This window comes from Vanacampus margaritifer, chromosome 8 (assembly GCF_051991255.1).
Source record: "Vanacampus margaritifer isolate UIUO_Vmar chromosome 8, RoL_Vmar_1.0, whole genome shotgun sequence".
NCBI lineage: Eukaryota > Metazoa > Chordata > Actinopteri > Syngnathiformes > Syngnathidae > Vanacampus > Vanacampus margaritifer.
The window spans coordinates 14,247,537-14,271,229 of NC_135439.1; the positions used below are offsets into that span (position 1 = coordinate 14,247,537).

The 23,693-nt window shown below is 37.5% G+C and overlaps 2 protein-coding genes across 2 annotated transcripts; both read left to right on the top strand.

Annotated features, from left to right (window-relative positions):
• Positions 1 to 1,546: 1,546 nt before the first annotated feature.
• Positions 1,547 to 8,883, top strand: prelp (proline/arginine-rich end leucine-rich repeat protein). The gene is made up of 7 exons (XM_077573725.1): positions 1,547 to 1,841; positions 4,697 to 5,132; positions 5,207 to 5,392; positions 5,478 to 5,635; positions 6,553 to 6,749; positions 8,107 to 8,182; positions 8,301 to 8,883. The coding sequence occupies exons 2-7, from the start codon at positions 4,701 to 4,703 to the stop codon at positions 8,389 to 8,391; spliced, it is 1,140 nt and encodes a 379-aa protein (XP_077429851.1). The 5' UTR covers positions 1,547 to 1,841; positions 4,697 to 4,700; the 3' UTR covers positions 8,392 to 8,883.
• Positions 8,884 to 14,788: 5,905 nt separating this feature from the next.
• Positions 14,789 to 17,828, top strand: il19l (interleukin 19 like). Its single transcript, XM_077574504.1, has 6 exons — positions 14,789 to 14,927; positions 15,170 to 15,319; positions 15,405 to 15,467; positions 15,573 to 15,725; positions 17,482 to 17,544; positions 17,708 to 17,828. The coding sequence occupies exons 2-6, from the start codon at positions 15,176 to 15,178 to the stop codon at positions 17,801 to 17,803; spliced, it is 519 nt and encodes a 172-aa protein (XP_077430630.1). The 5' UTR covers positions 14,789 to 14,927; positions 15,170 to 15,175; the 3' UTR covers positions 17,804 to 17,828.
• The last annotated feature ends 5,865 nt before the right edge of the window (positions 17,829 to 23,693 follow it).

Sequence of the window (23,693 nt, forward strand, 5' to 3'; positions counted from 1 at the left end):
AACCACACAAATTGCCTCGTATATTCATCACCTCTAATGAAACCATTCAAACATCTCGCTAATACATGGCTGCATTTTTGCTTCGCCACAACAAGCAACACTGTGCTTATGTTTAGACCTCCTTGAGGTTTGATTTTGAACATTCATTAATATTTAACTCATTCACTGCCATTGACGGCTATAGACGTCAAAAATTAATTTGAACTATTTCTATTAGTTTTATTATTAGTAACTTTTTTCCACTTTTGTTAACAAGAGTATGAAAACCTAGATTTTTTTTTAATTGTACATTTAGAACAAATATAAAATTTGTGATTAATCGTGAGTTAACTAGTGAAATCATGCAAAATGTAATCGCTTGACGCCCCTAATTTTTAATGATCTTTTCTCTCTTTTTTTAATCGCATCAGGCGATTACATTTTTTTATTGTAATTAATTGCATGACTTTAATAGTCAACTCACGATTAATCACAAATTTTATATCTGTTCAAAATGTACAATCATTTTTTTCTAGGTTTTCATACTCTTGTTAACAAAAGTGGGGAAAAAAATTAAACTAATCGAAATTGTTCAAATGAATTTTTGATGTCTATAGCCATCAATGGCAGTGAATGAGTCAAAAAAGTACTGTAAATACACTTATCTAGCATGTAAAAAAAAAAAAAAGACTCATTACAAAAATAACTAATTTCTTACATTTGAGGGGGGGCTGGGATTCAATCGGGTGGGATGTGAGCCCCTTAAAAAATTAGCTAGAAACGCCCATGTCTAACAACATTTTGAAAGAAAGAAAGAAAGAAAGAAAGAAAGAAAGAAAGAAAGAAAGAAAGAAAGAAAGAAAGAAAGACCCCAACTTTAACCACAGCAAAGTGACAATCACAACAAGTGAATGAAGAGAAATGTTGTTTTATTTTTCCATTTCTCGTTGAGGTCAGTCTTAACCAGATGTTTGGCCCAGCTGTGCTCCATGTCACAAGCCTGGGGATTGAATTCATCTGTTTCAGGTTATCATAAACTCTTCATTAACTGTACAGGCCATTTTGAAGCAATCATTTTTAATCAGGTGGCATGGTAGTGATGGATGTGCCAAAAACACGCATGTTAGGTTCAGTGAAGACTTTCAATAGGTGAATAAGTGTGGATGGTTGTTTGCCTATATGTGCCTGTGTGCGTAACAACCCTTACAATCTAAACGTTGATGAAAAATTATGGCTCTGGATAGGCGATTGCTGTTGGTGGGTAGACCTCATTTCGGTTCGTCCTAATTTTCAGCTAGAACACAAATATTTAGAGCGTATGAGTCTGGCACAATTAACTTAAATAGACAAGAAAAAAAAGCCATGGATGCAGTTTGCAGTTGGATGCTACTAATGAAAAGCACATGATGGGATGTGAGTGCCTTCATCTAAGCGAGAGAGAGAGAGAGAGAGAGAGAGAGAGAGAGAGAGAGAGAGAGAGAGAGAGAGAGAGAGAGAGAGAGAGAGAGAACAAATAACAGAACAAATATCTAATATTCCATCTTTCTTACATTTTTGCATCCATGCAAACATACCACTAAGTGACCATGCTTCTTGGTTGCTTTTTCACTGAGCGAAACCAAGATGGATTCTCCAAGAAGTAGAAGTCATGGGTCGTGAAGAAAGAGGCACTGTGACCTTGAGAGGGGAGGAAAAAAAGGCCAAACAACTCAAAGAGAGGAGGGAGGGAAGGGGAGAGGCTGAGGAGTGTGAGGGACAGAGAGGAAGAGAGGGAGTGGACGGCTAAGGAAGGAGGGCAAAAGGCAGAGAGAAGAAAAGACACAACTTGTGACTTGACAAAAGAGGGCAGGTACCAAAGGCAGGTAAGAGACTTCATTTGCTTGTTTGTTTTTACACTGATGTTTGGGTGTGAAAACGCCAGTGTGTTTCCATGGCGACGCATTGTTGTGCCATACCTACCACAGTGTGGTACTCCCAGAGATTCTTGTTTTCCTCATGTGCTAGTTCCAAACTTTCCAAAATTAGTCCATTTTGCCTAATGGGGATTTTTTTTTCATCCTAAAAATATATTAAAGCTCCAAGAGTTTAAAAATAGAAAATACATATTTTGTAACAAGGAAAAACTTTCCGGCATGCTTTTTTAAAAACACATGCACGCAGTTTTCTTTGAGCTCTTAGAAAAATAACATGCCGGGTCTCCCTAGTCATTAATTCCAGTTCAATATCTGCATCATTTTTTGTACCATTCTGTATTATTTACAGCATAACAGGCAGATTTAACTATTCAAATCCCCTTCAATGCACAATAAAGCACACACACTCTAATACCAATTCACTGCTCTCAACTCCGTTATATATTTTTATTTACTGTAGTGATTCTATCATGCAAGATTGTCTCAGCATTAGGGTTTACAGATGCACATTTTTGTACAGTCAATGCCACACCCACATGAGGACATGCTTGGCAATCACATGCTAAGACTAATGCAGAGAGTGTGTTGGTGAGGAGGGCTTCAAAAAGGGGGGCACACGCTTCCACAGAACGGAATTCCCTGCCTATGAGCCAGGATGTACATGAGAGATATGAGAGTATCTTTATATACATGTAGTTGCGTTGTAATGTTTAGTCACAAATGACTCAAGCATTTGTTTAACCACTTCAGCTGATGTGGTTCTGTTTTATAGCACAGCAAGATGGCCGTTATGTGGTTTTGATTAACGTTTGATCTTCTGTTTCAGCATTCCACTCTTTTTGTAGCTTGTCCGTGTACTTTATTGTTGTAGTCTTGAAACCACTTGTTTTGAGTTTGAAGTTTCCGTTTTTCAGACAAAAAAAAATAATTACAGTGGAGAGAGCTAACTTGTCGCTAACTGATTAGCATCAGTGCTACGCGAGTAAGATCATTAGCATCTTGACATAAAACGTAAACAGAGAGAATCCGTTCACTTTTCAAAATAAAATATTTTCAAGCTTCGGCTAATCAATTAACTGGAAAGACAGTATGTTTTTTTTATTCTTTCAACTGTGCGGCCCGCCGCGGCCCGGTCCAAAGTGGCCCACGGCCCGGTACCGGTCCGCAACCCGGTGGTTGGCGACCACTGCTTTAGAAAACAGTGCCGCAAATGGCCTCCGAGCCATAGTTTGGGCACTCCTGCTCTAAATTGTTCATTGGTGTGAATGTGTGAATGTAAGTGTGAATGGCTGTACAATCACAATGTACGCGGTACTAATCAAAAGTTTGTACTCAGTTGACTATTGAACAAGAAGGTGTGTCCAAACTTTTGACTGGAACTGCATCTCTGATAGTGTCAATCAAAACGGATTATTATGATCTTTGTAAAAGCAGTTTTAAAAAATATATATTATTATTAATATTCATAATATTGTGTAGGCGAAGTTACTGTGGTGGCTGTTTTAGATTTAGTTTTAGTTTCCCGTTTTACCACAGTCAGAAACTAAATCTGACGTACCTTAACTTACATACAGTATGATCATCATGGCTATACTGCTAAGTTGCTAACAGTCTCATAGAATTGGAGGAAACAGAGCAAGTCCTTTTGGTCTCTGGTGCGGAATGAGGGTCTGAAAGGCTCTGGATGACTGAGAGGGAAAAGAGTGCCAGGGATCGCCGTCAGAGAAAAGTTCGTATTTGCTGTCCCAAAGGTGATTCATTAGAGATGTTTACCTAATGGTCTTAAGACTTTCCTGTCTGCCTTAGCAAATTGATGCTGTTTGGGCTGACAGGTGCCCAGCTGCATTTTTTTCTTCTTCCATTTTGTCAGGTGGAAGGAATTCCATGAGGCTGCGTTAGAGGTTACGTAAGCATGCACATACTGTAACTGTATGTAAGCTTATTAGTGATAGTACATATGCAAAACGTCTGGAAGTTCCAGACGTGCAGTCTTCCCCTCCTCAAGTCTCCCTCAGAAGCGGCCTGGACAAAAGAGGCTTTATCCTTTCTCTGGTTCTCCAAACACAGCATTCTTTTTTTTTCTGAACTCTTGATTTCCTGCCTTACAAAATTTCTGCTCACTCACCAGAACCAAATAAGAATTGTTAGATTATGGAAAAGTGAGTACAACAAAATTGAAGAATGCTATGATTTATTATGAGAAGATATTATGAGGATTTATGGATCAATATTCTATGAATGTACTATTTACTGATAGGACTTAACATTAGGTATCCTATCACAAATTAATGTGATCAAATAGGAAGATATTACTGCTCAGTTTTGATTTCCACTACATTAAAGCAAAATTAAAATTAATTTAAAAAAATAATAATAATAATAAATTAAATAGACACATTTTTCTTATTGTCATTGTAGAGTTCAGTATTTAGTATGGATACCACTTATATATATATATATATTGTAATGACATTTCTCCTTAAAAGATAATAAATATTGAAATGCTTTGGTTGCATACACCTGAACTTTGTTGTCACAACTTCAGCATAAACTTCAGCTTTACAGATGCCAAGTATATTGTGCAGGTGGTAAACAATGAAAAGATGTTTCATAGTAACAGTCATGACAAGCACCAAAGGTTTATTTAGGTCTCTTATTTAGTATTGTGGGTGTCACAATTTTAGGAAACATCAACTTTAAGATCCAGAATTTGAAACTCATACAGTATGTGAATAATGCAAACATGATCTGATAATAACAATATTAAAATACCAAGAATGAAACCTTTGTTGACGTTTATGCAGGAGCATGAAGGCCCCCGCAGGACTCTTCTCTGCTTTGCTGCTGCTCCTTCTGATAGCAGCGGTGCTCTCTCAGAGACCTCGGCCAAGGAAGCCCACCAGGCGCCCGAGCACCCCCAGGCAGCCATCCGTCGCCGTCGCCGTCGCCGTCCCCGAGCCCGAGCCGCAGGAGCCGACGGACTTCCCCCCGCTCATCCTCGGCCCGCCTTCCCCCTACCCCGACTGCCCCAAGGAGTGTTTATGCTCTCCGAACTATCCCAACTCTCTCAACTGCGAGAACCGGAACATCCGTGTGGTGCCCGTCATCCCGGCCAGAACCCACTATCTGTACCTTCAAAACAACTACATCTCAGAGGTGACGGCAGAACCCTTCGTCAATGCCACGGACGTCCGTTGGATCAACTTGGCAAACAATCGCATCCATCGAATAGACAAACAGGTAGGACGGCTTCCTCGCGCATGTTGCCAAATTCCTGGAACCTCGAGGCTGTTCTATTTATATCCTCTGCGTAGGTGTTCCAGAAGATACCTGCTCTGTTGTACCTCTATGTCCAACGCAACCAGCTCAAAGAAGTGCCCTCGGGGCTCCCGGCAAGTCTGGAGCAACTCCGGCTCAGTAAGAATCGTATTTCCAAAATACCCGTAGGCACCCTCAGTAAGATGGGGAACCTGACCCTACTTGACCTCTACCACAACCAGGTGAAATTCTCAATTTTGACGCACTTGTGTGTGTGTGTTCTTTGTGCACTTTGTGTCAATATGGCGTTGATGTCTTCCTTCCCAGCTGAGCGACAATGGCCTGAGTGGGAACACGTTCAAGGATTTGTCCAGCCTGATGCAGCTCAATTTGGCCCACAATGTGCTAAAAAAGATGCCCGCTGGAGTACCGAACAGCCTCATACAGTTGTTCCTCGACAAAAACCGCATTGAGGACATCCCAAAGCAAGTATACAGAGTCCACGCAATCACAGATAAGCTCAATGGACACAACTATTTATTTGTGGAAAATTAAATAAGAAGCAAAATCCACCTGTTTTTGTCAATCTGAGGTGGCGGCCATTTTGCCACTTGCTGTCGACTGAAAATGACAGTTGCTTGGGGCTGCGGTAACGACCAATCAAGGCTCACATTTTTCGGAATTTGGTCATGTGACATTCACAAGCTGAGCAATGATTGGTCGTTAACTGATCCCTCAGCCACTGTGATGTATTTTTCAATTGTCGGCAAGTAGTAAAATGGCCGCCACCTGAGATGGATAAAAACAGGTGGATTTTTGCTAAAAGAACATTTTTCACTTGACTTCCCCAATTTAGTAGGGGGGGGGGGGGGGTGCTTGTGAGATAAACAGGTGAGGTAGTCATGCATACCTTTCCATTTTTAGCATGTTTTTATTCATTCCAATCCAAAACAGATTTTTCTGGAATAGCTTTATTTATTTATTTTTTAACTACAGGGGAAAAAAATACTGTCTCATTCCATTTGCTGGTCATATTACATGGTCACTTGTTGCTAGGTAGACTTCACAGGGCTCAGAACTTTCGCACAAATGAGTCAGAACCCAGTTTCATTGATAAATCAGGCAGGGACATAGAAGTGTATGAGTTTTACATATTACGTCTGCAATTTTGGATGGAGGTTCAGGTAGATGGAGAGAGTAGGCTACTAAAGCAATGACAGTAATATAGAATTGTATTATATTGAGATGTGTTTCTAATTTTTTGGGGGGGTCTTCAGCGACATGACCAAAAAGCAATTTAAACATTTATTTCCAGTTTTATCAGGTGGTGCAACTGCACCTAAAGTTGAGGCCACAAGTGTCTTTAAATGCAACATTTTGAGAAGTTTATTCTCCTATTTAGAGACTACTTCCAAGACTTCTCTCATCTGGCCTTTGTGAGGCTCAACTACAACCACCTGAGTGACAAAGGCGTCCCCAAGGCCGTGTTCAACATCTCCTCCTTGCTGGACCTGCAGCTCGCTCACAACCAGCTGGCCTCCATTCCTCTCTTCAGTACTCACCTGGAGCATCTGCACCTCAATCACAACACCATCGAGAGTAAGTCAAAGGGTGTGCACACTTGTGTAACCACATTGTCTCAGTAATTTATTTTTATTTCCTCGCTCTAAAATACAAAACAAACATCAATTAAGTTGTAGAGGCTATAGGTCACATAAGGAGGAAAAAGTTTCTTTTTTTTCTCTTCTTCTTCTTTTTTAAAATCGTAAACACCAAGTATTTGATTAGGGGGGTATACTTTGTATATTAACTATTTACAGTGTGGGTGAAAAGAACATGGGCATTAAAATTTGGTTATAAAATCAATATACCTACAAAAAAAAAACTAATTGATGCATGTTCTTTATTACATGGGGAAATGAAAGTTGTGTCAACCAAATTCCTCAAACGACCAGGGCTAAAATAAGCAACCTTCTGAAGGACATCGTCTGGAATTTCGAACAAGACCATTACAAATCCCCAATTACAATTGCCTGTTTGAAAAAATGGCTTTAGATTAACTTCAGTAAAAGCCATTTCTAATGCCTATAGTAAAATTTGATTATCATGGACAAACTAATTAATTTCAGTAGTTCACTTCAAAAGTAAAATTCATTCACTACATAGAATAAAATATTTCAAGATTATTTTTTTATATGCATATACGTTTAATAAATGTAGCTTACAGCTAACAAAAAAAATGCAAAATTCAGTATTTCAAGAACTGTGAATATTACATTAGAAAAAAAATGACAGTATAATATAAAAAAATTGCCACAAATTGGCGTTCTGAATAGCATTTCTTAATATCTTTAACAAGGGTTTGCAATGCTGTATAAAATGACTCCGTTTTTAAATTGACCAGCTAAAAATAATGTATCTGTACGGTTGCCTACAAAACTCTACAAGTGGTAATTTTTGAGAAAGAAAATGTGTTGATGAATAAATGCAATATAAAAGAAATGTGTGATTTATTTTTATTTTTATAATTATTTCTTTTTCGCTTCTTTTGAATGGATTTTCGTCCCAAATGATCCCAAAATATTCTTTGTTATTTCTATTTTTATTTGATCTATTTTTACCAAATTTGAACCTTGTGTAATATATTTTACTTACTGTAATTACACAGTATGATAGTATGAAGCTAAAGTATATTATTACGCTTGCTCTTTCATTTGAACCTTCACAGACCAAACTGTTTAGACTTCATCTGTGTAAACTAAAGCAACTGAGGTTAGCTACATTAAACAACCTGTTGCAGCTATGACGTTATTATAATGAACATTTAGCAATGTCAATAAATCACCTGCGCCACACCTAATTTCTCTTTGTATGTTTATTATTCTTATTACTTAAGATCTGATTTCTACTATGATGAAATCTGAGACGGATTTGTTTTGTAAATCAATGCTTGCAGATATCAATGGCACCTTGATCTGCCCACGCAGCCTGCAGGCCGACATGAGCGACCCCAACCAGATTCCACGGCTAAGGTGAGTCAAGTGACGTAGGCGGCCCAAAACAGAAATGAAAAAAAGAAGACTTAGAATGCGGTGTCAGAAAGCAAAACGTGTCGGCTCGACATGTTAAGTCACGTTGGTGTTGCTTCAGGTACCTGCGCCTGGATGGAAATCAGCTCAACCCCCCCATCCCGTTGGATGTCATCATGTGTTTCAGACACCTTCACTCTATTGTTATCTAGGGAAACTTTGCCTTGAAGCAAGGAGGCGTGCGCTCACACTCCCACGCCCTCACCGCAAATGCTCAGTGTTTCCCCGGCCGGTCCACACGTGCACTCTACGAAACTGACTCATGGTGAAACGACTCTGAAGCTTCCGAAATTTCGCTGATTTCACAGGTAGCGCAATTACGGCAACGTGAGGAGTTGCTAAATGATGTTATGATACACTCGACTGTTTATAGGATTGTATCAATGCATGTTGGATTTTGTTGACAAAAAGCCTGAAAATACAGGTGCATTGACGGACACGCTTCACATATGTAGTTAGTATGTTCATAAATAGACCAAGAGGTAAAAAAAAAAAAAAAAAACGTTAACTACCGTGTAGTTGGAAGTGTCCCAAATGTGCATGCAATTTTCACGTTAGTCCAAGTAAAATGTCATTTTTTTCTTTTCTTGTATAAAGCTTTGTACAAATAATAATTAAGTGAATAAACAGTGTCTTGTATCGTCTCTACTGTTGTTTTGCTTTGTTTTGTGTTTTTTATAGCTTTCACAAGTGTTTGAAGGGAAAATAAATCAGGTAGTCATTTGTGGTTATAACGACCGACAAGAAGGCACAAGCACAATTTACGCCAACAAGCTTTCACTTGTTTTCTATGCGGCAGTAAAAGTGTTTGCAAAACTGGTATGACAAGACATATAGTGCAGCGTGGGAAATGATGACAACACTTGCGGCACAACAAAAACAGACACAATTACGGCTAAAAACAACAAGAATACGGGTGAGCAAAAAAAAAAAGGCATTTGTTGGGTGCAACGTGTTAAGAAAGTCGCAGTATTGAATTTAAATTCTCCTTAATTCCTGAAAGAGTGAAGATTCAATTGTATTGGAAACACATTTATTCTAGTCTTACTTTCAAGTGTTTTATGGAACATTGGCAGCTCTTTCTGCCTGAAAAAAACATCTTAATAAAAAGCAGTCCCTTGTTTGGTGTTGTCGATTGATTCATGAAAATTAAAACATTAAATGTGACCCAATTATCTGCTTTAAGCTTCATATGGCTTAGGACTGGCTTTGCACACATTAATAATGGAAGGAAAGCTGCCTTGTTTTAAAATCAAGGATGTTTTGGCTGTTTCAGTATCCTGGCTGAAAATAAAGTGTGAAATTCTGTTCAAATGTGTACGCTGTAGAAGCTTAACAATAACCGATAACAATGCCCAATAACAATAAAAGTAACAAACAATTGGTACCAGATATCATTTATAGCACATATGAATTTTGATTCAAGATTAAATACATTTTTGAATTAAATGAAAAGAAAAAAATGCTTGCAATGATTTCACTCTTGGAAACACCCAACAATAATACTGTAAGGTTGACAGGGGAAAGAGACTAAACAGCAATAGCAAAGGATAATAATAGTGATGGCACCTGCAAAATGTGATTTTGGAGAGGGTGGGAAGAACAAAAAAATCATGCTCAAAAAATAGCAAACTTGAATAGCTTGGTGCATCTTTTAATGATCACCTTTCAATCATATTCAGTTTTTTTTTTTTGGGCAATAGTATGAAACATATATTGCAAATACAGTTATGAAATAAATGCAAAAATATGCTGATTCGTCATTATTATAAATATGTATTTTCTTTACATTTACCCAGGTACAAAAATTCTCATTTTCTGCAACACTATTTTAAACTTTCTGCCACAATATTGTTCCAGAAGTATTTGAACAATGACAGAGACTATATTTTTAGAATTTTAGTCATTATTGCCCATCACAATGATCTTTTCCCATTTACCACCAAAGTAATATAACTGTAAACAAAACCATTTCGAAGTATTTGAATTAAGTCTGTAGAATGAAATTCAAGCTTCTGCTTGTTCTAGGTGTTACGGAAATTGTAGACCTTTTTTCTTTGTTTGAACTCTTTGCATGTTCGTTTTTTAGCAAAAGATTATTTTTTTCCAATAAATAAAAAATATCCGAAAAGTTCACTTGATGGAAAGTTCCCTGACTTTGAATATTTCAGGATCTGCCAGATCAGGAACGTTGAAGTTTGGGGTTGTTGTTTTTTTGCGCTTGACCTTTACCAAAATAGTCAAAATTGGCTGAAATTTGTCCCGTGCACTAGGTGGTAACACACTGATTTAATGCCATTGGCTATCTTTAATTAGACATTAAAAATCAGCAACATTCACACATAACAACAGATATTCCTCACGTTTTGATTGAAATTATTGCAATATGCAGCTGAAATAGAAGCTTGGGCAGACTGTATATAATAATGGACTGAAGCTCGCAAACATTCAAAGATTCCTTTCCTTTTTTTTTTTTAGATTTATTGTAAAGACAAATCCTTTCCTTTTTGCTTTTCCTTACCAGTGGATGACAACGTCACTGTGGTTAAAATTTCCATCAAGGTAGCCACTCTCCAAAATTAACTCCATTGTTTGTTTTAGTCTAAAAGACTATTTAAGCAATCACGTTATTGTAAGAAACTTGAAACCAATAACAATACAACAAAATGAAGGGTGGTGATACTTGATTACACTCCAAATTCATTCAAACTTTGGCTCTATTCTTAGACGGAAGCAATTGCACTTGGCTCTAGACAGAAACGATTACCCAAACGATATAGTTATGCAATGACCAAAATTAAATGTCTGATGCCCGAAGCACCCAAACAAGCCAGCTCCCTTTTGCATCAGCGCACTTGTTACCACAGAAGTAACAAGGAAAGACCTTTTTTTACTTTTTTTTACCCACAATAACACCCACAGCGTTTTGCAACATCAGTACTTTTCCCGTTGATGCAAAGAGATGCAGAAAAACGAGTCCGTGTCGCATTGAAGACGGATTAGAGTAAGTGTCTCCAGCCGGTCCACAATGCTGCTGCACGTGTCCTGACAGGAACAGGAAGGCGATAATTCCGACAAGGAAGAAAAAAGACATTGATAACGATACCTTCTGTCTGTTGCTATGCTAAATAATAAACAGATTGACAACGGAACAGAAATGGGGCTTTTTTTTTCACTTTGATAACCAGTTCAAACTTGCTGGAAGCCTGTACTGAGAGATCACAGCTATATGTGGTTTAGTTTGTTTATGTTCATCATCTTATCAACATCTTTATGACAGTTCTATGAAGGGGCGGGTGGAGGGGGGGGGGGGGGCGTCTATAGTTTGAGGCATAACTAATCATAGCATTAAGTCCATCAAACACCTTTAGGATGAAAGAGCAGAAATGGTGAGCCAGTAGAGCATGTATGAGGTCCACCATCATTCTGGGCAACTTTTTTCTTCCATTGTCACTTCCTGTTGGTGCAATGACCAGTGTTGGGAACATTACTTTTAAAAAGTAATTAGTTATAGTTATTCATTACTTGCTTAAAAAAGTAACTGAGTTAGTAATTGAATTACTTCATTAAAAAGTAACTCATTACCAGGCAAAGTAACAATTTTCACTACTTAAAAAAAAGTATCTAAAATAAATTGGATTTTTACATTTTTGTATATTATTATTATTATTATTATTATAACTATATTTTTTTATGCAAGGAATTCAAATTATGTCCAGACTATATAGTGTTTATTTATTTTTGTGAATATTTATGTCACACAAATGCCTCACTCCATAATGACATATCATATAATAATAATAATAATAATAATAATAATAATAATAATAATAATAATTCATTAAATTTGGAGCGGTGATGTATGTTCTACCGCTGCCAATTACTACAGCAATCAGAATAATAAAAATAAAATAAATACTGGATGTATGGTGATTTGTGGCACATATGTCATCTGTAGGTAATTTGGAGACAGTCCAGCCAGTCCTTCCAGGATTTCGCGGGCATTTTTTATGATTGTTGTGGCCTAAAATAATCAATAATGTATAAAAGAAATTGCCAATGCTCTGAAATACGCAGTGCCTAATGCTATACTACTACACAATTTCCTCCTCAAAATCATCAGCTTCCACTTGATCTCTCTGAAAAACTTTTGTACACTTTATATTAAGAGAGTATGGTGATATATCTTCAGTTTATAACTACGCATTTAAAGACATGTTTAATTATTGATTTACGTCAGAAAACTGCCCAACTGTAGGTTTCCATCATTTACATACAATTGTTATATAACTGCACACCGTTCTCACTTTAATGAGTTCGTTTCTCCCGACAGACCTCGACTCCATGTCCTCCAAATCGCTCCTCATGGCAGCCGTTTTTCGGCAAATCTCTACTGGTATTTTGATCGCGAATGACTTCCAGGCGAGCTAAGGTCCAAAAGGAAGACACGTCCATCACGCCGTGGCACGCTTCCCGCGGCACCTCCAAAATAAGTCACGATACTTTTCAGCCGTCAAGACACACAGTGCCTCTAACTGTGCGCAAATGACATTTCAGAACAAGATATCCGCCAAAGAGCAACACACGACTGCACAACGTCTTGCGGCTTACTTTGAGCCTTGAAACTAATACATGAATTGTAACGCAACGCATTTTGCATACAATAACGATAACGGTGTTTCGGGGAGAATAATTAGTTAGATTAGTTCGTTAATGGGAAGAAAAAAATGGAGTTACCTAACGCCTTTAGTTTAAACGCCGTTATTCCCAAGGCTGGCAGTGACCAAGTGGCCCAATACTTTTGTCTGTTGCACTTGCAGGGCTCACCTTTTTTGAAATTAAGAGCTACTTCTATTCAAATTTTCCTCAGTTGTGGATTTTCGGGTTTGTTTTGTTTTATTCATTTTTTCCTTTCGGACATATTACATCCGAAAGAAGGGCTGTCGGGTAGAAGCCATAACTTACCAGTAACCCGTCCCCATCGATTCTTACTATACGCATCAGTCATATGCATTGATTATGATTAACTGTACCTTAATTTTCTGGGGCTAAAGGGGAAATCATTGCAAATAAAAATAATAATAAAACAATCAAAACATATCATTTAAATGTTTTTGGGACGTGCAACGTCTGAAAAGGGCTACTTGGACAAAACCAGAGTCTTGTACAGACACTCTCTTCTTTCCACAAGTGGAGTCACCCTCTGCTGGCCAAGAGAAATAATGCACCTCTTAAGGCCGTTCAGCTTCGTCTTAATTTTCCAAAACAAAATGCATCTCTCCTTCAAGGACATGAATTACAATAAATATTTGTCATTGTTTGTCTGTTGTGTAATAACACTGTGTGGTGTGAGACAAAAATTCCAAACATTAGGAAGTAAACGTCACTGTAATTGCTGGCTCTTTCTGAGTTGCAATGTGACATGATGCAAGCGATTTGTTGTGGTTTTCCGAATTGATTGGATGCAAAGAATGAATGAATAAAGATAAAGCTGGCAGAGGGCCGTGATTATTAGGGTTCTAACTGGCATCAGCGTCATGGATCTTTTGTTTATTTCAATAAAACAAAAGTGGTCAGGCCCTTTTATGTTCAGTCTTACCTGTCACCACTAGCTTTATTTTTTTAATTTTCCCTTCCTGTCCAGTGCGCTGGTGGCATTGAAGGAAGACAATTTGGTTTAACTAAAAAACAAACAAAAAAGCGCCCACATTTTATTAAAAATCTAACAATGACTAAACAAAATAGAGGAATAATAAAAAGAGACAGGTGAAAAGTGAAAACATGGTGTAGTTCCAGGCACATTTAAGCAATAGGTGGTCTACTTCCTGGCCTTGTCTAGCTCAGCAGTCGACAGTGACAAAGCTCTGCTTGTGACTCCTTCCTGCACGAGTGAATTTTTGAAAAATGAATCCCGTGGAATTAGAAGTTCAGCAAGTCGACTGGGTGTTTCCAATCTGAACTTGTCTGACTGCAGTAAAATCCCAAGACTGCTTATACTGCAAATAAAAAGTCTTCATTTGCAATGCATATGAAAACTATTAGAACATATTCTGGTGGCTAAACTGTGGCTAACTTGAGGTATATCATCCATCCATCTATTTTCTTAACCGCTTGTCCTCACAAGGGTCGCTGGAGCCTATCCCAGCTGACTGCGAGCAGTAGGCGGGGTACGCCTTGAACTGATTGCCAGCCAATCTGAGGTATACCAGATATCCATCCATCCATCCATCCATTTTCTTGGCCGCTTTTTCCTCACAAGGGTCGCGGGGGTCGCTGGAGCCTATCCCAGCTGACTGCGAGCAGTAGGCGGGGTACGCCTTGAACTGATTGCCAGCCAATCTGAGGTATACCAGATATATATATAAAAAATAATTGCATTTAAAAATGTTGGCCTTTTCCCAAAACAAGACAGTTATCTAATCTACTGGCTGCACTATGCTGCTGAACCAGAACCAGGGCTATTAGCGCAGGTGAATGATGTCACTGTATGAATGAGTCATTAAATAATTATATGTCAAATTGTAATATTAGCCTGAGGGAGGAGGAAAAACTTAATTCATTTTTCAAATGTTTTGAAACTACTATTGTTGCTAAAATTCCCCTGAGTGCACTATAAGAGGAGACAGCATGGAGGCAGACAGACACAACCAGCCTTGGACTCTCCTCCAGAATACAGGTGAACCAACAGGTGAGTGCTGCTGCTGCTGCTGCTGAGCATCACTAACAGGATGATGAATGACAAGCCTTTTATGTTGAAACAGCTACAAGTAAATAACCTAGTTCACATGAATGGATAATAGAATGGATAAAATGATTATTCATTGGAAAAGTTTTTTTTTTTTAAATACCATACAAAATACTATTACTGACTAACAACTAATCACAATTTTGCAGTTAAATGTACTTAAACGCCTCCTGTCTCCTCTCCAGACGACAATGATGACAAGCTTGCTCTGCTTCTCACTCTGCCTCCTGCTCTGCCTCGTGGCCAAACCTGCGCTCACCTTGACGCTGACCAGCAGTTGCAGTTTCAGTGTCGACATGCTGGAGCTGCGCACGTATCACTTCGAAATACGATCGGTACGCTTGTCACCAGTATTCCCAACAAAAAACACTTGCAGTGGCTGTGGATATTCATTCGTATCTTGTTTGGGTTTTATGTCAGATTATAGACGACCCTGAGATTGGAGTGATCGTTCTGAACAAAGCAAAATTGGATGAAGTTCAGGTGAGTCTATTTCTAGGTATGATTGTTGCTCAAAAATGAGTAAGGAGAGTAAAACACAACATTGCCATGTGAGTGTGTTGTGATGCAATCTATTGAACCTTTTAGGATGATCAGACATGCTGCTTCCTGCGCCTCCTCCTACACTTCTATGTGGACAGAGTGTTCCGGAACTTTGCCTCTGATCAGCCGCAAGTGAAACGCAATATAAGCGTCCTGGGCAACAAGTTTGTCACCATGATACGGAATATCAACAAATGTGTAAGTGAATTCAACATTTACAACAACATACTAGTGCACTGAATTGGCCCTGTACTCGTTTTCACTAATAAGACCATTCTGGGAACTAGTAGCAAAGAATAGGGTTTGCTAGTACAACATCTAGGCAAAACTGTGCACTTGTTGACATGAACCATAGAATATATGAGAGCGAATTCAGATTCTTTGTAAACAGAGTATTTATTGGTCCTTTTGAACAAACAAACAAAAAAAATGACGACCAACTTCCACATATGTCTTTTGATTTGTGTCATTTTTGATACATCCGGTAACGATGCTTTAAATTTGTACATTTATAACTGTCAATAATATAAACAGACATATCAAACATATTAGTATTTCCAAAAGTCAGAAAGAACATTTCCCACTATTAATAAGTATAGGTGTCTCTCCTTTCTCAATTGGGGCAATCTTGCAAGATTGCTGGAAAAGCCATCAGTTGGGTGATTACTGCCCTCTAATGGATTATCCGTGCAATGCATGTGTCCGATCGTATACGTCAGGGTATTAATGGGGGGGGATATAGTATACTCATTAAATAGAGGGCTCAAAATGTCTTGTATTTAATATGAAGCATTTGGTTTTATAGGGCTAATGGTAGTACTGGAGGAGTGCTACATATGTTAGGTATTAGCTCGTAGTATAGAATGTTGCTAGCAGTACTAGTTTCATACAGTTGTCAACTTGTTCACGGTTTTGCCTCACTAGTAACATGAAGTTGTCCTTCTAGCATGGCTAGCTACTGTATTTGGTGGCCATTCCACATCTCGGGGAACATTTTGATACCTGTGACTTTCCCATCATTTTTACAAGGATGCAGTATTCAGATTCTTTTTAAAAGCAATCTACACTTAACCTCAACACAAACTCTTAAAGAATATGTTTCCAAATTCTTCGATTTTAATTCATTAAACACTATAATTATTTCATTTAAAACAAATAAAAAAAATTAAGAAATAATAATTAAAAAATAAATAGAAATAGAAATAAATAAAATAATTATTATCATTTCGATTAAAATCAAATCAAGCAAAAAATTATATATTGTTTATTTTCTAGCTGCAGCCAAAGCCCATCGCCACATTTAGGACCAAAACAAGAGAAAACTGTAGTTAGATGACTATTTTTTAAAACAGCTTCTTAGAGGATCATTAATGCAGTATGTTGATAAATCAGATCTTGACACAGAGCAGAAAGCGGAAGAAACTATTTTTGCTTCTAAAATTGAATTATCTTTATTCACCACAGTGTTTTGAAGAGAACATGTAAATTATTTTACTCGCGAATACTTCATTTTTTATCTTATAACTAGCCTTGTCAAATGTCATTATTAGTATATGCTGCGGGCTACTGAAAAGGGGACGATGGGCCGCAATTGCACCCGAGGCCATAGTTTGGACACCACTGATCTACAGTCATGGTTTCATAAAATAAAATGCACAATTTTTTGTGTAATTTTGATTCTTAGATTAGATTTGAACAAATGAGCCATCAATCGCAGTTTGCAAAAATAGTGTCGGCAGTCAGCGATCGCAACGGATAATAAAAAGGCATTATATAATAAATTAAGCACAGCAAAACGTTACTTTTTACAATGACTACGAGAAATGAAAAATGTTTGGCTATGCTTCTGCCTATTAGTGCACCCTAGTCATTCTATTTGTGCATTTAACATTGTATTACATATACATATTAAACAAATACTCAAAGAATGAACACTCTCATCTTCTCTCCTCAGCACTGTCTCTGCAACGAAGACACACAGAGAGTCGTCGACTCACTAAAAATGGAGTTTGACCAGGTACATGTCCTTTCATTTCCTTGTAGTCATAGGGAGGTGTTTGTTTACTTAGATTCAGAATATTTGATTCAATATGTTCATATTGCAATAATATACTGGTCAGAATGTGATTGAAGCCCTTTTATTAAAATTTTCTCCCTGTCTTTGTCGTTCCCTGACTCAGCTGTCCATTGATAAGGCGGCGATGAAGGCCGTAGCAGAGTTGGATATACTACTGGACTGGCTGAGTAAAGTGGACCAGGCAACACCGACAGAATGACAGCAAAGACTAACCTGAATGTGACATTTGACATTTCTGTACTTGATACTTGAATTAACTTAATGTTTTTTATTTTTATACACTTTATTTAAAACGTTGATGTTTTCAATTCATTGCATGAATATTTAACTCCAGCAAGGAGGACGTGTTTTTACGCTCAGCATTTTCTTTATTATCATGATGGATCATGACGATGATGATATTGTTTGTGCACCTTTTTATAAGGAGATGAAATTTTATTTGAATGCACCTGTTGATTGTTCTATTGTTTAAGTTCTCACAAGCTTTCAACATCACTGAATAAACTATTTTCATAGCAATGACAGGCTTTTTCATGACACTCCAATGTCTGCATGTAATGATGATAGAGGAACAAATTGAACAATTACAACACAAGACTTAATACAAGAAGACCACAAGTTTATCTCTATCACAATCTACTTCCTTATTGACAAGAAGTACTAATGGCTCACAATTAACTTGATGGGATGTCTACAGTACTTGTGGCCCACACATACTCATGCATAAACTTGATCCACACAGCAGAGGGTGCTAAAGGGTACAAACACTTCTATAAGTACACAGCATTAGCTAGTTAGAGCTAAATTATATTAATCATGTTTATTATTGTGGTTGTATTTAGCTACGGTTAAGAATTGCACTGTATTATACATAACCCAATATATACACTCTTAAGTATTTTTACCACAAAACTATGGGGGGTAGGGGAGGGTTGACAAAAAAAAAATAATAATAATAATAAACTTCAGAAAATCTATATAAAATACATGTCTACTATGCACACTATATACAACCAAATGCAAACGTAATTGCTATTATCACTTACAGTAATATGAAATGAGCATTTAAATTTACATTAGCGTTTCTGTTTTAAGAGTTACTATTTTAACCAGTTTTAATATAATTATATTGAAGGTGATTCCAGCCCCACTCCCCACTTTCCACTTTATTTTGCAGCGCCCCTTTTCAAACATTATCTAACACTGCCGCATTCAAACGATTTGGTTCACTGACTTCACTCCAAGTTAAAGTAAACACGGGCTTCCATTGATGCACCACGTTTGCAAGCAAAAAACAGCAACACATTTCATGAATAATTTGGTCATTAAATTCACAACGGTGAAACTACTCACAAAATGATCATTTCAGAATGACCCAAAACATTTACTTTAACCTTTACAGGCTTAATTTAACCTTGATGAGTTGCTTGGAGGAAACGCCGCTATGTGTGAGAGGAACAAAGTAAAAGAAAAAAGTGCAACACACCAATTGATAGAATCTCATACTAACTACAAAGTATGGTGGAGGGGGCAACATGGTTGATTGTTTTTGCCAATTCGGGGCATAGTTGCATTGCTACCACAGACAGATAAATAAATAAATAAATAAAAATGTAATGGCTTGATTGGCCAGAGACAAATTACTTCCGTGTTTTTACATAGTTGGCTAATCATTTGATGACCTCATTTCACACTGGACATCAGAACAATATTACTGAAATGAAACTGTTTTTTTTTTTTTGGGGGGGGGGGGGGGGGGGGGTCCAGTCTCTCTAGACTGTTGTGCAGGTGTAGCAAGATGAAACGTCTCCTCCCTACTTATGGAATGACATGTGTTATGTGTGCTTAAACTAAATTATAATAAACTGATTTTGAGTTTTTGATCCAGTAATTGTCGCCACTTCTCCGGCCTTGTTGACACAACAAACATGAATGCCTTATTGTTGTATTGTTAAAGGCAATCATTGCTGTGGGCGAAGTTCCCAAGGTGGTGTCAGTGTTTATTAGCTTTCTAAACGCTTTCCAAACCATTGTATGCGCACGTGCTGCCACACTGGTCTGATCTGCAACTACAGGAAACGTTTAATTGAGTTTACTGTTGCCAAACCAACCAGTTAATAAATCCTGAGGTTCTTACACATGCTTTTTCCTTCCAGCACTATGACGTTTGCATTTTGTGTTCAGTGAAAACATGGAAACGTGGTGGCTTGTGTAGCATTTAATAAGCATAACTGCTGATGTGACTTTGATGCGGATGAAATCATATTTTCTGACCAGTATAAGCACAAATCTAGATAATTCCAAAGAATTCATGTTATCTTTCTTGCAACCATGTTTTGTTTCAACTGTAGATAAAACATGTTTATAGGCTTTACTTTCTTGCTGTTTTTTTTTTAAAATTGCTTTTATTAATTAAAGTAAATCCACCATGTTCTGCGCTCTATTTTTGTAGACGGTGCTTGTTCATGCATGTGCAAACCTCGCTGCACCTGTTTGGGAATTTGGCAGGCAGGGTGTGTTCTTTAACATCGGCCCGTCACACGTGGCCGACAGTTGATCAAAATGTAGACCTCCAACTCCTGAGACCACGACAAATTTTTGCCGCAAGGTGCACGCAGACAGATATGCGAGCTTTGTGGACGTGTGTGGCGGAAAGCGGGATAAAAATCCGTGATCGTGTCAACTGTGAAGTAGCGAGGGACCACTATATTTAGAAACAAATATCTGAATTCACTATACAAAGTCTTTAAGACAGAAGCCTTTTAGACCTGAATTCTTTGGTCCTTCCTCTGGTCTTCTGATGGCCACACGACTCTGGCTGGAAGTGTTCGGTTTAGGGGAACGGTATGGGATTTTTTAATAGCTTTTAGGTGAACTAATGAATACACACACACACACTCGCACGCACGCACACACGCACATACACATACTCACCCACATACAAAAAAATAATAATTTAATAAAATAAAAAAATAAAAAAAGAGAGAGCAATGATAATGAAATGTCAAATCGGTAAAATTACCGAATGAACAATACTGAGCTCTCCAGAAAGAAAGAAAAAAAAAAGACCTGAATTATGTAGACCTGAATTAAGTGTTATATGTTGCTGCTACATACACCACCACCACCATCCACTTATACACAGCATACAGTCACCTTAGTCATACAAATGTCATACAAACACTAGATCTGATTCCTAATCAGCCACTGAAACTTCACGCTGACCCCCAACCCCGAAAAAGTATATTTAAGTCACGTGCCTAGGCAAAACAAACTTTCGAGGAGTTTTTAGGAGTTTCCTGATGAACATGTATCATGATGACTCATATTGTAGTGCATATGTATTCCTGGAGTACTTTATCAAAATGCTTTACTGACAATGATGACATGATCATAGCATGGCCATCCATTGAAGTAGAAAATACTATTTCCACAACGCCCCCCCGACACCGCTTTGTGACCTCAAACTGTATACAGTCACATTTCCTAAAACTGCCATTTGTAGAACACTGGCTGCTGATGAATCAACAAGTCAGATGAATGGAATACACAAGAGTGGACATCTTTACAAACGGTGATTCATTTCCTTCGTGTTCTTGAAAGAAGCTCGGGGAAAGAAAGAGAACTTAGGTGAATAAATGATAGCACTTTAGTCATATAGCATCTTTCTAAACAAAGTTGCAACGTACCTAAAAATGGGGTTAGTGTCAACAATAAACAGTCAATTATACTGTAGATTTTGAGATTAAAAAAACAGGCTAGATGCATGCATGTTCACCTAAATAGAATAGAATAGACTGTTCTGTCTATGACTTTCAGGTCAAAATCTGAATTGTGAGTAGAAGAAACTTTCATCTCCCTCAAGGATACTCGCTCAGCAAAACAGAGAGCTCTCTTAGTTTCAGGTTACATTTCCTAACAGCAATTCGCTTGCTCAATTTTAAAAGAAAGAAAAGAGTTTCTGAGGAAGTACTTATCATGATCTTTTTTCTTAGAATGTATTGAAAGGGGGAGTTTGGTGAATTATAACAGCTAGAAAGATTTGAATATAGCCTCACTTCACTCCTCCCTTCCGCACCTTCAAGTGTCTGACCAAAGCCACGCCCCTCATTAACGTGCATGAGGCATGCGTTGTACCAACGTGGATGAAACTTCAGCTGCTTTCTGAAGCTGCGCTGTAATTGGTTGTTACCTGAGACCTGAGCAACATTGATGTCATCTTCAGTCGACAGCAAGTGGCAAAATGGCCACCCCCTGAGATTGATAAAAACAGCAGGATTTTGTTGCTTTTAGACTAGTCAGGTCACATATAACATATTTTTGTCAAGAATTTTTTTTTGGGGGGGTTGACTTAAATATTTTTTATATATTCATATTCCTATTTATTGACCATTTGAAACACTTCATGGCCTGAAAACTATTTTGCATTTATGAAACATGTGAAATGAATTGACATATGCAATGAAATCTGCCACAGAGGCAGTTGCAGCAGTAAGCATGACGCACAAGAAGGTGGAAAGCATGCGACGCATATCCGACTTGCAACAAGTCACGGGCAAAAAACTTCACTTCAAAGTCACGTCAGATAAACATACAGTCACGTGACCTGTTCCCATTCAATTGCTGAGTCACACGTTCTCAGCAGATTTAGAGGCACAAAAAGAATACACCGGAGACTAAAATAAAGACTGCAGCCAATATGTTTGTTTGTTTTTGTTTTTATCCAAAATGAGATAAAGCCTAATTTCAAAATCGGCAAATTGTATACATACTTTATATATATTATACTTTTGATCAGTCCACACACGTGTGCATGTCATTTTTATGAATTATTTACCAATTTAAAGTGTTGAAAATGGCTTGCTCTCTTTCATGATGCAATGTTAATTGTTGAACTAAAATAACAATTTTGGGGTCTCCTGAAAAGTCACGATTTTCGAGGTACAAGATTACATACACATACATACATCATTGTAATTTGAATTCAGAAAACGCCAATATAAAAGTTCTTGAAATTAGGACAATGTGTTGGAGGAAAGCATAAAATGACTTTTATCAACCACGCTTACGCATGAATTTACGCAAGTGCAAAAATACAAACATGGTGACGCTTCTCATAAACTGACACTATTAAGCGACACATGTCAACTTTTGTTATTATAACGCAAGCCATCCATTTTTCTGCATCGTTTGTCCTCATTCAGGTATGCTTGAATTACTCCAGGCATACCTTATTTGGACTATAATTGTTTTAGTGATGGCTATATACACAACCATAAGGCATATCAAATGGCAAATACTTTCAGGCTTAGATGTTTCACAAAACTGTTGTGTTAGTGTTTACAGACATAACATTCCACCCCAAAATTTCTAGCATTCAATCTCACCAGCTTCCTTTCCAATTCGACAATAATGTGTCTGGTAAATCTAAAAAAGGAGCTAACCACTGACCATTATTTATTTATTTATTTATTTTTATTTATTTATTTATTTATTTATTTATTTATTTATTTATTTATTTATTTATTTATTTATTTTATTCATTCATTCATTATTATTATTTATTTATTTATTTTCATTAATACTTTTTTTTATTGGGTACCATAGCGTATCTGCCCGAAATATTCGTTAGAATAGTACCTGGGTAGTTCCGGCCAGAACCACCGAAAAAAACTACACTGTTGTCGCCTCTTCTCTCCGTGACGCCGCCTCATCATAAAAGCCTCCTATTCTGTGGTGTGGTTTAACCTGAGCTGTTTCACAAGCTTTGTTGATTTGCCACAACTCCTTACCATTTTTCCACAACCATTACAAACAGGGTCTTGGCTGTTCGGAGCTGAATAAGCTTCACAACAGTCATACTTAGACTAAGCGATTGAACAGTGTGGTCAGGTGCACTTACCAAGCCGAAGAAAAAGTTCCCACCAAATGTGTTTCATTTTGAAGAGATGTCAATAATTTATTTGTTACCATTTAGACAAGATGTCAATATTTCATTTGTTCCTGTAATGACATACTGTACATTATTACCACAAAAGTATACATTTGTTGTTGTATTTACAATTAGTGCACTTGTCAAAATATCATTG

What these genes read in the sequence shown, in the direction of transcription:
- prelp (XM_077573725.1), top strand. Translation starts at nt 4,701, where the DNA reads ATGAAGGCCCCCGCAGGACTCTTCTCTGCTTTGCTGCTGCTCCTTCTG. An exon ending in TTGACCTCTACCACAACCAG is followed by an intron (nt 5,393 to 5,477) that starts GTGAAATTCTCA and finishes CTTCCTTCCCAG; the next exon opens with CTGAGCGACAATGGCCTGAG. An exon ending in CGCATTGAGGACATCCCAAA is followed by an intron (nt 5,636 to 6,552) that starts GCAAGTATACAG and finishes TCTCCTATTTAG; the next exon opens with AGACTACTTCCAAGACTTCT.
- il19l (XM_077574504.1), top strand. Translation starts at nt 15,176, where the DNA reads ATGATGACAAGCTTGCTCTGCTTCTCACTCTGCCTCCTGCTCTGCCTC. An exon ending in ATCACTTCGAAATACGATCG is followed by an intron (nt 15,320 to 15,404) that starts GTACGCTTGTCA and finishes GTTTTATGTCAG; the next exon opens with ATTATAGACGACCCTGAGAT. An exon ending in CAAAATTGGATGAAGTTCAG is followed by an intron (nt 15,468 to 15,572) that starts GTGAGTCTATTT and finishes TGAACCTTTTAG; the next exon opens with GATGATCAGACATGCTGCTT.